At 38.3% G+C, this 13411-nt stretch overlaps 1 protein-coding gene across 1 annotated transcript in view; it reads right to left on the reverse strand.

The window, feature by feature from the left end:
• Nucleotides 1-13411, reverse strand: part of snd1 (staphylococcal nuclease and tudor domain containing 1) — a 173880-nt gene that overhangs the window by 67540 nt on the left and 92929 nt on the right. The window contains exon 17 of the mRNA XM_017414826.3: nt 2411-2599. Within this exon, the coding sequence (XP_017270315.1) occupies nt 2411-2599 (189 nt within the window). The remainder of the gene's footprint in view (nt 1-2410; nt 2600-13411) is intronic.

Raw genomic sequence — 13411 nt, forward strand, 5'->3', positions numbered from 1 at the left:
TTTCAAAAAAAAAAAAAAAAAGAATGAACCAGTGAATGTTATGACGGGTACAGAAAGAGGGCCTTTTAACCTGTGAATAGAGCTGACAGTGAAGTGTTGTATAAGGAGCAATCAGGACTGCAATGACAATTTTCACACAGCAACACACTTCAGAGAGATTTATTTATCTTAGCTATGTAAAAGAAACCAGACCTAAGAATGAACCCAGATCTACAACTCATGTCTCCATGTGGGGAGAGTTTAATCTGCTGTGAAAACTGTTCCAAATATTGTTCCAAGAGGTGCTGATATGCAAGATTAAAAACATGCTGAGCTCTGGAAAAGGCTCTCCTTTGAACCCTTTGGAATTCTTCAATTAGAGCACAATCACCCTGTCCCATTGGCCTCATTGTAACAAAATCTCATATTCACTTAAGACACTCCAACTAAGCAGTTTTGGTTCAGGATGCTACTGCAGCAAGCCTCCATCCCCTTTGTTGACCTGGGTCCCTGCTGGACCACCAACGCAAACTTTTCCCTAATAAGAGTGTGTGTGCACTTTCACACATCTTCAGTCTACTTTATTACGACAACCTTGTTTTCTTGTTGAGGTGCCTGACACAGCAGTACCACTGATGTCTTCCATATCTACAGCCGTAGGGACAATAAAGAGAGGGCAATAAGAACAAAAGACGGGAAAGGATCCAGTCTGCCCTGCCTCGCCACTACCTACATAAAGACCGGCCATGACTTCAAAAGAGAAAGGAAAAGAAAAACTGCCAAGCACTCGGCTTTTTTTAAAGGTGGTCTCTATGGGTTAATTAGAGGACCAAGTCCCACATCATCTGCCGTTAAGTAGCATAGTATGCATTCGCACGCAGATGAAAGCCAGGGCCATGTGCTCTGCTACCACAACCATCCACAAATACACACACAAACATGTCAGGCTGTGGCTGATCTGTCCACTGGTGCCTGTGGCAGACTAAGATCAAACATAATCACCATCTGTCTGGTCAATTCAGGCCCCATTCTGCCGGCTTTCCTTATGGCCCTGTCCGCGCTCAGGTTAGCTCAAGTCAAAACCTCATGCTTAAAGTCAATCTGTCTCAATGCTGCAAAAGGAACCTGGAAACCTGTAGTGAAATTGTTAGAGGTGTCAAGACGGCGCTTTCTTGCTGTGGTCAGATTTAAGGTGGCAGTGTCTGGGTGTTCAGGTGGCCAGCAAGATGTTTTTCTTTTTTTCACTGAAAGTAAAGGTTCACCTGCGGCCCCCTCTCAAGATATTCATCTATATTTGTCATAGTTTTCAAATAATAAAAAAACCCCACAGATGGAGAGTAATTGTAACAAAAAAGAAGAGAGCCAAGAGCAAACACTGTAGGAACACAGCAACTATGGACATGATAAATTCTTAGAAGGGAGAAAGAACACAACCCCTTCCCAGCTCCAGCACTACATCACATTTATATGGGAAGAGGAGGCATTTGTGTGTCCTCAAGGACCCAAATAGGTAGAAGTGAGTGGGGGAGAGAGAGAGAAAAGGAGAGCAAGTGAAAGAAATAAGTTACAGAGACGGAGAGAAGGAGGACAACCATGACAGCTGGCTGGGCACTTTGTGCATCTGCCAGGGGTGACTCGTGGAGCCATAATGAAAATGCAAGGCGAGATCAGGATCACCGTGAGAGAGGCCTCCATCCATCAAAGAACTCCCATTGAGGAAAGACAGCTTCAATGATAACAGCAAATGTGGCTATTTGTGACCCTGGATAGAGCAATTTCACAACACTGGAGCTTTAACTACAATCAGTTCAGACTGGGTGTTAATACATTTTAGTCAAATTTATGTCCCCGCCATAATGACCTAATGCCATTTTTCATAACCAATAAATCATTATTGGGAAAAAGATTTATATTTTACTCCTGAATTTGCAATGAACTCGATTCCCTCAGACTGTACTTTCTCCTTCCTCTGCCTATGAAAAGCTAACGAACATTGATGCTGCAGGTGGGAAAAGTAAGACAAATGCAACTCAAGCGGTTTGCTAGAAATGTCAACATGCACTGAAACTAAAATATGTTCATAGGCAGTCAGACCTAGGACTTCATGGCTCATGTATGTGACAGCCAACTAAATATAGATTTTTCTTTCCGCATGCTGCAGGTTGCTGTGACAAGTCTGTTTTCCAATAAAAGACCTAAGAAAGATGTCACTATGGCTATGCAGGATGTTATCTTGAGCTACCAGTACACCTAAACCATTCTAAACTAGATGCTATCCATGTCATGGCTGAATGGAATTTACTGTGGCATTAAAGTGAGGGATGTTCACCATTTGGAAGCTTCATGAAAGTGGTTTGCCGCTTAGAAGTCGAGTCCTCACTGGGAGTACATAAAGTAGTTTCTGCTCTTGTAGATTCTAAATTAGACCTACCTTCTCTTTCCTCTGCCTGCACGCCTCTTCTGCTGAGACCAAGGCCTTGTAGTAGGAGCTGCGCTCTGCCGTAAAGTGAACCTTGGACAGAGCGTTTTCCACCAGCGCCACAGACAGATTCACACCCTCAATGTGCAGCCAGCCAATGAAGTTTCCTGCTTTGTCCATGCTCTCCACTTCAACTTCAACCTGGAACACAACATAACAGGAGAAGAATAAGAAAAAGAGTTCGCTAATATTCAGTTTCAAGAATGCATTTGAAAGTATATCACAACAAATGAAATGGATGAGGCCCTCTGAGGAGACGGCAATGTTTTTAAAAAAACATCAAGGGAGGCGTAGGAGCTTTCAATCGATTTGGGAGCACACGGAGAGATCCTGTTTCACTGCTCTGTAGCGGATATCCAAATAAGTGGTCTAGGTTGGCATTCGTTTTTTTTTAATCTCCATACAAAACCAAGCAATGTCCTCTTGTTTTCAAATTAACTTGAGTCCTTGACATTTTTAATTAAGTCTCTAGATATACTACTTTTTTTCCTTGCGTAAATCATATTCAATTAGTGACAGCCAAGCTCCCATTTTTTTTTAAGTAAATAAACGAGGGCAATGAAAGAGCTAACCCTGCTGACAAAGTAGAAAAGACCTCACAACATTGCTCATAATAGACTATAACTAAATTCTGCCTATTCAGGCTAATTATCTATTCATAACATTTTGTTTCATAAGTGATGGACGATCAGGGAAATTTTTTTTTGCTAGTCCAAAGTCTAAAGTCAGCGAGAAAGTCAGAGGACAGGTGTGCTTAGGAGATACAGAGAAGTCAAGTGATTAAGACTTGAACTGCTTAGCCCTGTAGTCACAAGGGAAATCTGAAGGGAATTAAGTTTGTAAACTGCTCTGCCTTGTTCTCAGCTACAGTAAAAAGCTTCTATTACTGAATGCATTAGATGTTCTATTATGAAGCTCAAATCACAACCTATGCAAAGGGCAGATTCACCCTGGGGATTCAGTTTATACTTTATGTAGGTTGGAGCAACTCATCAGTTGTCTGAAAAAAAAAAAAAAAAAAAAGGAGCATACGATACAAAATCATTATGTTGGAACACCCCTCATCAATGAAAAAGTGGCTCAGTGAAGGATACATTTCATGTTTCACTGTAAATCTTATGTCACCCCAAAAAAACAACAATGTTTTTTGGGATGCCCAATATGGCTTCAGATCAAGAGCCAAACCCTGGCAAAAGATTTTGGTTTGTTTTTGTGACTTAATATCCTTTCCCAAATTTACCTCGTTTTCTTTGATGTTTTTTTCTTAAACCATTTGGTTGTAGATTGACCTGCCCAGGACAGAACATTGATGCAGATAAAATATTTTTCTAATCTTTGCCAGCATTGTGGAGCTCATTCCTTTAAGGCACTTTAAAAGCTGTCCCAAACGAGGCATAATTCCCACCAACCAATACCTCTTGTGAGAAGCAGACCTCATTAGTTACCACACAGTGGCTCGTCAAACACAGAGTGGCACTTTAAAAAGCCACATTTTAAGTCTTATCTTCCTAATTAGAACACCTGAATCCAAATAGCTTTTGATAAAGTTGTTAGAAGAAGTTTACATAATTACTTCACAGGAAATACTGAACAGGAAATAACTCATTGTGTTTAATAAGTATATAAACGCAAATGTTTTACATTTATTAGTTTAGTTCGAAACTAATTGTCTGCAGTTGGGCCCTAGACAAAGATCAAACCACTTTTTAATTGATAATGCAGCCATTCAGGGGTGTTAAAAAGGTTTACAAACTTGTTTTTTTAAACAGCTGCTAAAATGTATAAAAGAGCAGCTGGGACACTTGTCTACTTTGTCAGGTCCTGAACATGAAAGAAGCCAACTTAATTTGCCTATCGCCTACCTTCTTTATCATTCTCTTTCTTTTCCGTTATCTCAGAAACCAAGGCTGTTTTATCTTTGTCTTGAAGTGCAGAGGCAGTTACATAACAATGCTATAAGAGCAGCATCGGTCCTCTGAGCAAAATGTCAAATAGGAAAGAAGGCAAATGATGGAAAGAAAATATATATATATATATATACTGAGCAAATGCAAGTAAAAAACTAAACTGTACAGAGAGAGGGGAGAAAAACTCCTGGACAAGACTTTATCCAAATTATTAAAAACAAACAACTTGCTTGGCCACAGTAGAATGAATTCAAACCATATGGCAAGACATTTTAAGTTTGATAAGTTGTTAATAATTCTGGAACAAATATTCATTATTTGGACTGTACCATGGTCTATGGTAGAAAGCCAAACACTGAAATAAAGAGGTCTCGCCAGGAGGAGACTACAAATGTTATTAAATCTGCTTGTTTTAATAATACTCATAAGATTCTGACTCTTTTTTTTTTAGAAGATATTATTTCCATGCTCATGTGGAAAGGAAAAACATGACTAATGGCAAAAAGATGTGAAAACTTTTTTTTTCTTTCTTTTTTTGACAGGAAGAGTTGGGTGTTCTTAGCAACAACGCAGATACATACTCTTTGTGTCATAAAAGAACAAATTAGTCTTTGTTTTTCCCAGACCACTTACACAGGAAACTTCATTTACCACATACTGCTAACCTTATGGTAAGAAAATTGGCCTGCTACTGACAACGGCACACTGATGACAAGATGGCTGCATGGCTCAAGTCAATACCAACAGGGGTGGTGTTCCTGTATGCAAAGAGTATTAATATCAGCAAACAGGCGTACTGAGGAATGTCAGCCTGATGCTAGAATACCAGCAAATCTACATGACCAGGTGTCAAACGCACACCATGTTACCTTATGCCCTGTTGTTCAACTAAATCAATGACACAATGTATGTAGTCATGTTTCTTTTGACCCGTCCAGGGTGTACCCCACCTGCCTATTGCCCAATGACCACTGGTCCCAGAAAAGAAGCAAGGGGGTAGACAAAATTATTGTGTGACTTGATGAATGTATTGAGTTTGAAATAATTTGTTGTAGATTCTCAGTTGTTCTGATCGAAGCATTAAATAGAAGAGTTCTTATTCCTCCCCTGTTCTACAATATAACAGTATAAGCCCTTTAAAATTACTTGGGAATTGACAATAGTCAACAGTCATTGACAATATAAATGTCATTATCATGTCCTAATATTCTTAAAATGGTTTCCAATGTCATTTTTAGGGATGTATATAATATATATATATAATGAGAGTTTGGTGAACTGTCTACAAATGAAGTTGTAGACATTGTATTAGTTTGAACAAAATATTTGAAAGCAATAGTGTGAGCTCAACTTCTTACGGAAATTTGTTACATTGATATCTTTTAAATGAATTATCACACATTAATAAAAGATTGTACATATCTCATTTTAAATGTTTATGCTTCATTTTAGTTCATTTTCCTTTTGAAGTAAAAAAGGTTTGGTCACAATGTACAGAAGACAGAGGAGGTGAGGGGAAGCTGCTTAGAGCAGAGCCCAGATGGTTCCCAGTGGAGGCCTCTTTCGAGCCAAGATGGCTCCCACTGGAACACAAATGGGCTTTGGTAATCTCATAAATGCTGGGATTGTGTTGAGCACAGGAGACAAGAGAGAAAAAGTAGGAGGGAAAAAAAAGCACATGCTCATGAATACTATGTCTATGTGGGTGAAAACACCTGCACTTGTTTAGATTTTCAAAAGTACAAAAAAACGTCGCTTGGTACCAGTGAAAGGAAACCTGGTCCAAGAGAATGTTTTAAGACTGCAACAGATGTAATTCACTTAGCTGTTTAAAAATGAAAAACAACAAAAAATATCAAATAGAACTGGCTGCAAAATATATGACAGACTGTCAGAGCAAACACTACTTTGAAAAAAATGGGGTGGAATAAACAAATAAAAAACAGAAAAACAACAGTGGGTGTAGAGAGAGGGGGGAATAAAAAAGGGCAGCAAGCAATAAACTTTCCTTTCATCAACTCATCTACCTAAAATGAATTCTGGATACCTAAAAACAAACTGGACAAACAGGCAAAGTTTGTAGAGAACAGTGTGTTCCCAATTATGTTCCAAAGCCATTTAGAAACCCATGAGGTCCAACCTGGCACAAATGGAAACTTAACTTAAGTACTACTTGGAGCATACATTATGTTGTATGCATTTTCTCATCAGGAAAAGAGCAGGCTGCGTATATCTTGCAAGCCACACAGCAGAATAATCTGTACAACAGAGCTTTCAATCATTTCTGGCAGCAGCTCTGCCATAATTTACATAAGCTTTAGTGAATGTTGCAATTACTGAGATCATGGTTATCACCACAGAGATTTAACTTTGTGTCAAATTACCAGTTGGGATCGTAAAAGTTTAAAGGCCATGGTGTGGACTGTAGCAAATGCACCGTTTGTTTACAGTGGGGCTCCGGCTGCTGGTGTGTGCTGAAATGTGCCTGAGTGTGACTGACAGAGAGGGTGTGAGTAAGTCTGTGTGTACTTTCTTGTCAAAGTGAGCTCAGTAATGTGCAAATGCAAGCAGTGAACACCGCCTGGCAGGTGCAGACGTTTGGGAATGTCTTCATTCATTCTCATTAAGCAACAAGGCGGCAGCTCCTTTTGTGGCTACTGTTCTCTCCCACTTAGCTGGCCACTTTCAAATCTCTGCCTGTTGGTGTTCTTAACAGCCATAATTCTTGAGTAGTAAGCCTTATGCTGTAACTCAGTGTAAGAATGAGTAACAGCATCAAATTTTTTAGTCTATTCTACTACCTCATGTCTCCTGTGACCCTTACTTAAACAAGATGAATAAAAATACAAGTAGAAAAAGACACTTAAGTCACTTCCATCTACAGCTCTTTGCTCATAACAAAGAATAAGTCGTCTATCAAATCTGGGCTTTGTGACAACAGAGTGATGCTGATAAGTGCACTGCATGCATGAACACAACAGAACAGCAGAAAACTCAAACCTCCCCTCTGTGAAGAATGCAATGACTTGACTAGGGTCCGTCCCAACACCTTAATTTATATTCTTAATGGAGACAAACAGATTGCTCAGCAAACAGGCAGAATTAGACATTCTTTGACTTAATTGGGACACAAAAATCTGGATTTTTAAAATGTGTGAAAGAACCATTGTAAAGCTGCTAAATTAACCGAAAGAGCATCTTTGGTGTGAAACATTTTACAGAGATTTGTAATAGCTGTAAGGTGGGGTACGAGAGGCGAAGACTAATCGAGCAAAAGCGCAAATCATCAATAATCTCGCGATGAACTCATACTCTGGTTTACACTAATTTTCTAACAATGGCCGCAAGCAAAAATCGTTTCAAAACACGACAATGTTTTGAGAAGTTACGCAGTCTGGTGGAGTTAATTAACCACAGCTAAGTTGCACAGTGAATCAAACTGTCAAAAGCATCAGCTGAGCAGGGAGCAAATTATTAGACAATTACTACAAGGTGATAAATACACTACGAGTGTGAAGGAGTTGCTCAAAGCCATGACAGCTATGTGACAGGGAACTTCCTTGGCTCTGCAGTGATCCAATAATGTGTGTCTACAAGTGAGAGCTTCAGATTAGTAATGCAACATGTGTGAGATTCTGCATCTGTTATAATAGAAATGTTGTTTGCAAAGCAGAGAGCAGGAGTGAAATCTCTGCAGGGCTCTAGCTGTTTCGAAAAGTGTTACTGACAGTCACAATAAAGAAAAGACAAGCCACAAACAACTACATGTCACCTTCAAGAAATCCTTTAACAGTCCGTTTACCAACAGTGCAAAGGTATTACATAGATTTATAATCTGCTGTGAGAAGAAAAGGAGTGGGACTGCATGAGGAGGACACAGAGATGAGCTCAATTACCCAAAATTAACTACTTACTAACATTTCAAGCATGTTTTTCAGAACTGAAGGTCCCTACTTGTTCCTTTTTTACCTCACACCAGGAATCCCTAAGTATGAAATGGCTAAATGTGTTGGTATGTTGTGGTCGAATAGTGAGAGGAAAAGGCCAAACGGTTCCAGGAGAAATCTATAAATATAGATTAGCTTAAAAAAGGCAGACAGACCGAGGGAAGAGAAGGAAGGACAGAGAGAATGGAGGAAAATAAATTAATGAATTAAACCACTATTGATTTCTTAATGGCACAGATCAGGCAGGGATGTAAATAGCGTGTTAATGGGGCCTGTAATTAAAAAAAATATCTTCACATGGGAAAGATGGAAAGCACACTTGCAGCTAGAAGTAAAAAAAAGTACTGAGTGAGCAAAATGCTGACCAACAACAACAAAAAGGGAAAGACAAAAATAGAGAAATAATCAAATAATAGCAAAATATAGGCAATTCATTTGTTGTTTGTAATCTCCCTATATGAAAGAAAAGGATTTTTTTTCTATACTTTATAACAAATTAGAGTTTCCCTTATCACTGTGTCCACACATTCGCACACAAAAAAAATAACAAAGGTTTTGGTTTTTTTTTTGGTTTGTTTCTTTTTCCAAGTAGAGCTCTGGAAGAGGGAAAGTATCCCAAACAATTATTCAACGACACCATGAAAGCCTAAGGGTTCGGGCTATTGACTGTGCTTACTTTGCAACCTGAAGTACAGCTAAACCACAAACAAATTAAAAAAAATAAATAAATAAAAACTCTGCAGGTACATTAACAACTAAACTTTAGAGTCAGGAAAATAATTGTTAGGTAAAAGAAAAAAAAATGTTTGAAAGAGATACACAATGAGTAGAAAATTAAATAAAAATGAGTGTGAAGTAAAATAGCTCCTCTAAACAGCTGTAGAAATAAAATAATAGTAATAATAAAGGTCTCCACAGTACAAGAACAAATAGGATGGAATGTTGAAAGAAAGTAAGCAGATTTCCATTTAGAGTGTGTTGTAAGGTGAGGATTGGCCTCACCTTGGCAGGATATTGCTGTTCAAAGTGCTCACTTCAGAGCTCAAGTGTGTTTCAATCTGGCTGTGTAAACAATTTGGTGGCAGAAGAACAGCTTTAACCCCAGCAACTCTACTCCCTCACATGACCAGTATGGGCATTAAAAGTTGTAGTTGCATCATGGGAAACCAAGAAGTGACATCATGGGAAACGAAGTTGTCACTGGCATTATTACAGCAAATTAATTAGTGTCCCTTATAGGCTTCAGATCAAACTGTTTTACCTTGACAAGCCTATATCAAAGTCCTTCAAATCTGAAAAGAAGCAACTGGGATTTTTAGATGCTTAAGAGTAGAAAGATCTTTCAGCCCAACACCAATTGAGTCAAGCTTACATTTGGGAAAGAAGGAAGGCATCCTACAGGATTAACATGCAATATTTGCTTTTATGAAGGTCTGTGACCAAAATAAGCAACGAGATCTTAGGACAAAACACACATACTGGACAGGAACACATTTGTGTGCATCTGCCTGAGAGAAGACTCTCCCAGGGTGATCAATGTGACTCAAGGTGTCCCATGCATCACTGTCAGTAGCAGGCTGCTGTCTGTTGAGGACAGGGCTGGGAAAAGTCAAACAGCTTTTCAAATGGCAAGGCCCATTAATGGTCAGGTAAGCAAGCAGGATTCCCACCATTAAACTTGCCTGATCCCCATTAATGAGATTTTCTTTCATCAATAGCTAATTGATGTTGCCCTGCATCATGATTTGGGAAAAGCAGGTGAGCAAACACAGGTTTGTGGCAAGGGTTAATGGAGAGAAATAGAATATAAGGGAAATGACATGATGCAAGAAGGACAAAACTGTTTAGCAATATAATCCGTTGATCTTTTAATTCTTATAATCTTGCCTTTTTAAGAAATGACCACTATATTTAATTTATATGGTTAAGGGCAATTGCAATAAAAATGGTGGGGGAAGGGGGGAGGTGCAAATGTCAAAAAGTGACAAAGCTTTACTGGATTAATGGTCCTTGAGGCCACTTATGGAGGACCAAACTACCAACCCTTCGATTACTAGTACAGCTACCCAGGGTCAGGGACTGAAAATTAACCTTAGCTATAAGTCCCATTAAACAAAACAATGATTGCATATTTTAATATACAACAACACTGTTCTTAAATATTTTCTTTAAATTAGCATTTGTTACACTCATCTGACAAATATGAGGAAAAGTTAATTCTAAGAGTCCAATTTTTTTTTAAACCTTTTCAGAGAATGACTCAAAAGAAATACGGGAAAAGAAAGGAGACGTCCACAGCAGGTCAAGAAGGTCCGACTCTTATGTTGCCCTCAGAATGACCGACAGTAGGCTACTGAACAAAAGCAATAAATTATGGAAAATAAAATCTGCTTGGAGGTTTAGGCTGACTTCACTTTGCATTTTAAGTGGGCTATTGTCAAAAGAAATCTGTCCTTTTGCTGGTAGGATACAATATCAAAACCAAAATGGCACTGCATCTTTCTATTGCCATAACGCTATCTGCTGAGGTATGGACTGTCCTTCAGGATGTGAGAGATGCATCCATTAAATTAAATGAGCAAGAGAATGTAACCAGTATACTTGAAGACTTGTATTTTTATAGTGTTTATCAGACACTGTTTTTACCTATTCAAACAAGAACAGAAATGTGATCAATTTTTGATTTTTTTTTGTTGCATTTCCCTTTAAAGTCACTGTAGAAAATGTGTAGGAATTAGACACTATAAAAGCTAAGGCGCTGTAGTGTTTGGTTAAATCCTTGCACAGTAAAAAGGTCACTGAAACTGAACAATACAAGGCGACTAGCAATGTAATGATGACTGACAAGATTCCACATCAGACTGTCTGTCTCTATCTGGCCTCAGTAATGAACCGATAGTTGGTTGATCCTTAAACTAATAATGCCCACTGCTGCAGCCTCCTACCCAAATGTGTTCTAGTCCACTGATTACCCAATAAATTCATATCTACATGCACCTAATGTTAAGACGCTTTAACAGGAGAAATGTCAAATTGTACACATCAGAAAACCAATTGTTTCAGAGAAGGCATAAAGATAAAAATTGCACAAGTCAGCAAACCTAATCATGCTAAACCTGTAGTTAAATTAGTTTAAAGATTCTTTGTTATCCAGATGGAAGGAAAGCACAGGCCTCGGAGCAAAACATGCAGCTGAGCATGAGTATGGCTGTGCAATGGCCTCAACATCCTGGTTATTAAAATCAATAACAACAATAACTACAATCTATTTCATTTTTAAGAGAGGGATGACATGCCATGCTGGTCGATGAATATTGAGCTACATTTGTATTATTGCTAATATGATATAATTCCCTTTAACTGAATGGTGTAAGGGTGCAGGTGAGAAAAATTGAGCTGGGTAAATCGAGTGGTTGTTAAAACTTAGTCACACAGCAATGTGAGAACGATTACTTTAAAACCATTTCAGGATTTGTAAGAAGACAAACAGATACACATTTAGCTTTCAGTGACCTAAAAAGATATCAACGGCTAGAAAAACAGCAGTCTTTAAAATACTTCATTATCCACTTATCCACCGTGGTTTTAATCCCCCCCCCCCACTTAGTTCCTAGAGGTACATTGTGTTCTGGGTACAGATATTTAACTTCCTCAAGACCCTGGGGGTGCTGTAAACCCATGAGGAGAGGCAAGAGTCCAGATCTTCAAATTGCTGCCTGAAGCAGTAAAAGCTTGGTGGGAACAGTCAAGCCACATTGAGCACATCTAGAAGAGGTCAAAATTATTGGAGAGGGCATTAAGCTACATTGCCTTGCAAAATGACAGCACTGCTTTCCAGCAGATCCATTTACACCTCTGAGTGCAGAACCGATAGAGTTTTGGTCATTATTTTGCAATCAACGAGGAGCACAGCAACAAAGACATGAGGGAAGTGGAAATGAAAGTGACATGTTTTTACAACTGATTTCGAGTGCTGATGAAATGGAAGATCACACATTCTGTGAAACGAGAAGATTGCCATTTAAATGTAAGCACTGGTTACTTTTCCCCCCCAGATGAATAGTATAATGCACAAATGGTCAGCAAAGAAAACAAACAAACAAACAAAAACTTCTATACAAATAACTAGGAATTAAAATAGAGTTTCCCCTGTTCTTTTTTATGTCATTTTATAGAATTACAATTTTGCCAGAATATAAAACTTCATTCCTAGAAGCAGAATTACATTACAACAAAAGTACATTTCAAAGTCAATGTCCTTGGGAGTTCAGGGATTTCCTAACAAAAGAAAACAATAATTTTAATATTGTGTGGATTGATATAGCATACATATACAATATTCAACAACCTATTCTGTTTACTATCCACAACAAAAGGGCTTGCTTATGACCACAGGCAGACAAGTAAAAACATACTGATATTGTTCTGCCTTTAATACTGATAACACACACGGCATAAAAAAGCCAGCATGTCTATTTTGAGGTCTGTTTCAGTTTTTGAACTAAATAAACAAAGCACTTTAATTTCATGTTATCATTAACATGTCACAAACTTTAATTCAACTGCAGAAAAATGTCCACGCATGCTACTTTTTAATGCTCCTTAAATCAAAAACAGGCATGGAAAAAACACTTCAAACTCTTCACAGTGCTACTTTCATCTTCAATCAAATCAATCGCATGTGTGCGTGTTTTCTTCGCTCTACTTGTTGCAGCTTTTTGACTTTCATGATTTCATATTTAAAGTATATATCAATTCTTATATCATTTTGTGAAAGAGATCCACGTATGCATTAGTGGATTAGACAGTAAAGAAAACTGTGTCAAACACTTCCTTTCTAAACATTTCAATGAACTTAAATGTAGCTGATGAGTGGTTTTCCCCTACTAACACCACCTAGATAAATACATATATGGTTTATAGTCTGACTAGCTAGCGTACCTACTTCAATTTTCTGTCAGGAGAGATTTTAGTTACAAGTAAATACTTTTGATCGTTCAACATGTTTTTTGTGTCTATAAAGAAGTTAAATTGGACAAAGAGGGATAAAAACCAAACCTGCCCAGCACTGTGAAAAACATTTTTCCCTTCTCTAGAAT

This window comes from Kryptolebias marmoratus, linkage group LG18 (genome assembly GCF_001649575.2).
Source record: "Kryptolebias marmoratus isolate JLee-2015 linkage group LG18, ASM164957v2, whole genome shotgun sequence".
NCBI classification, from domain to species: Eukaryota; Metazoa; Chordata; class Actinopteri; order Cyprinodontiformes; family Rivulidae; genus Kryptolebias; species Kryptolebias marmoratus.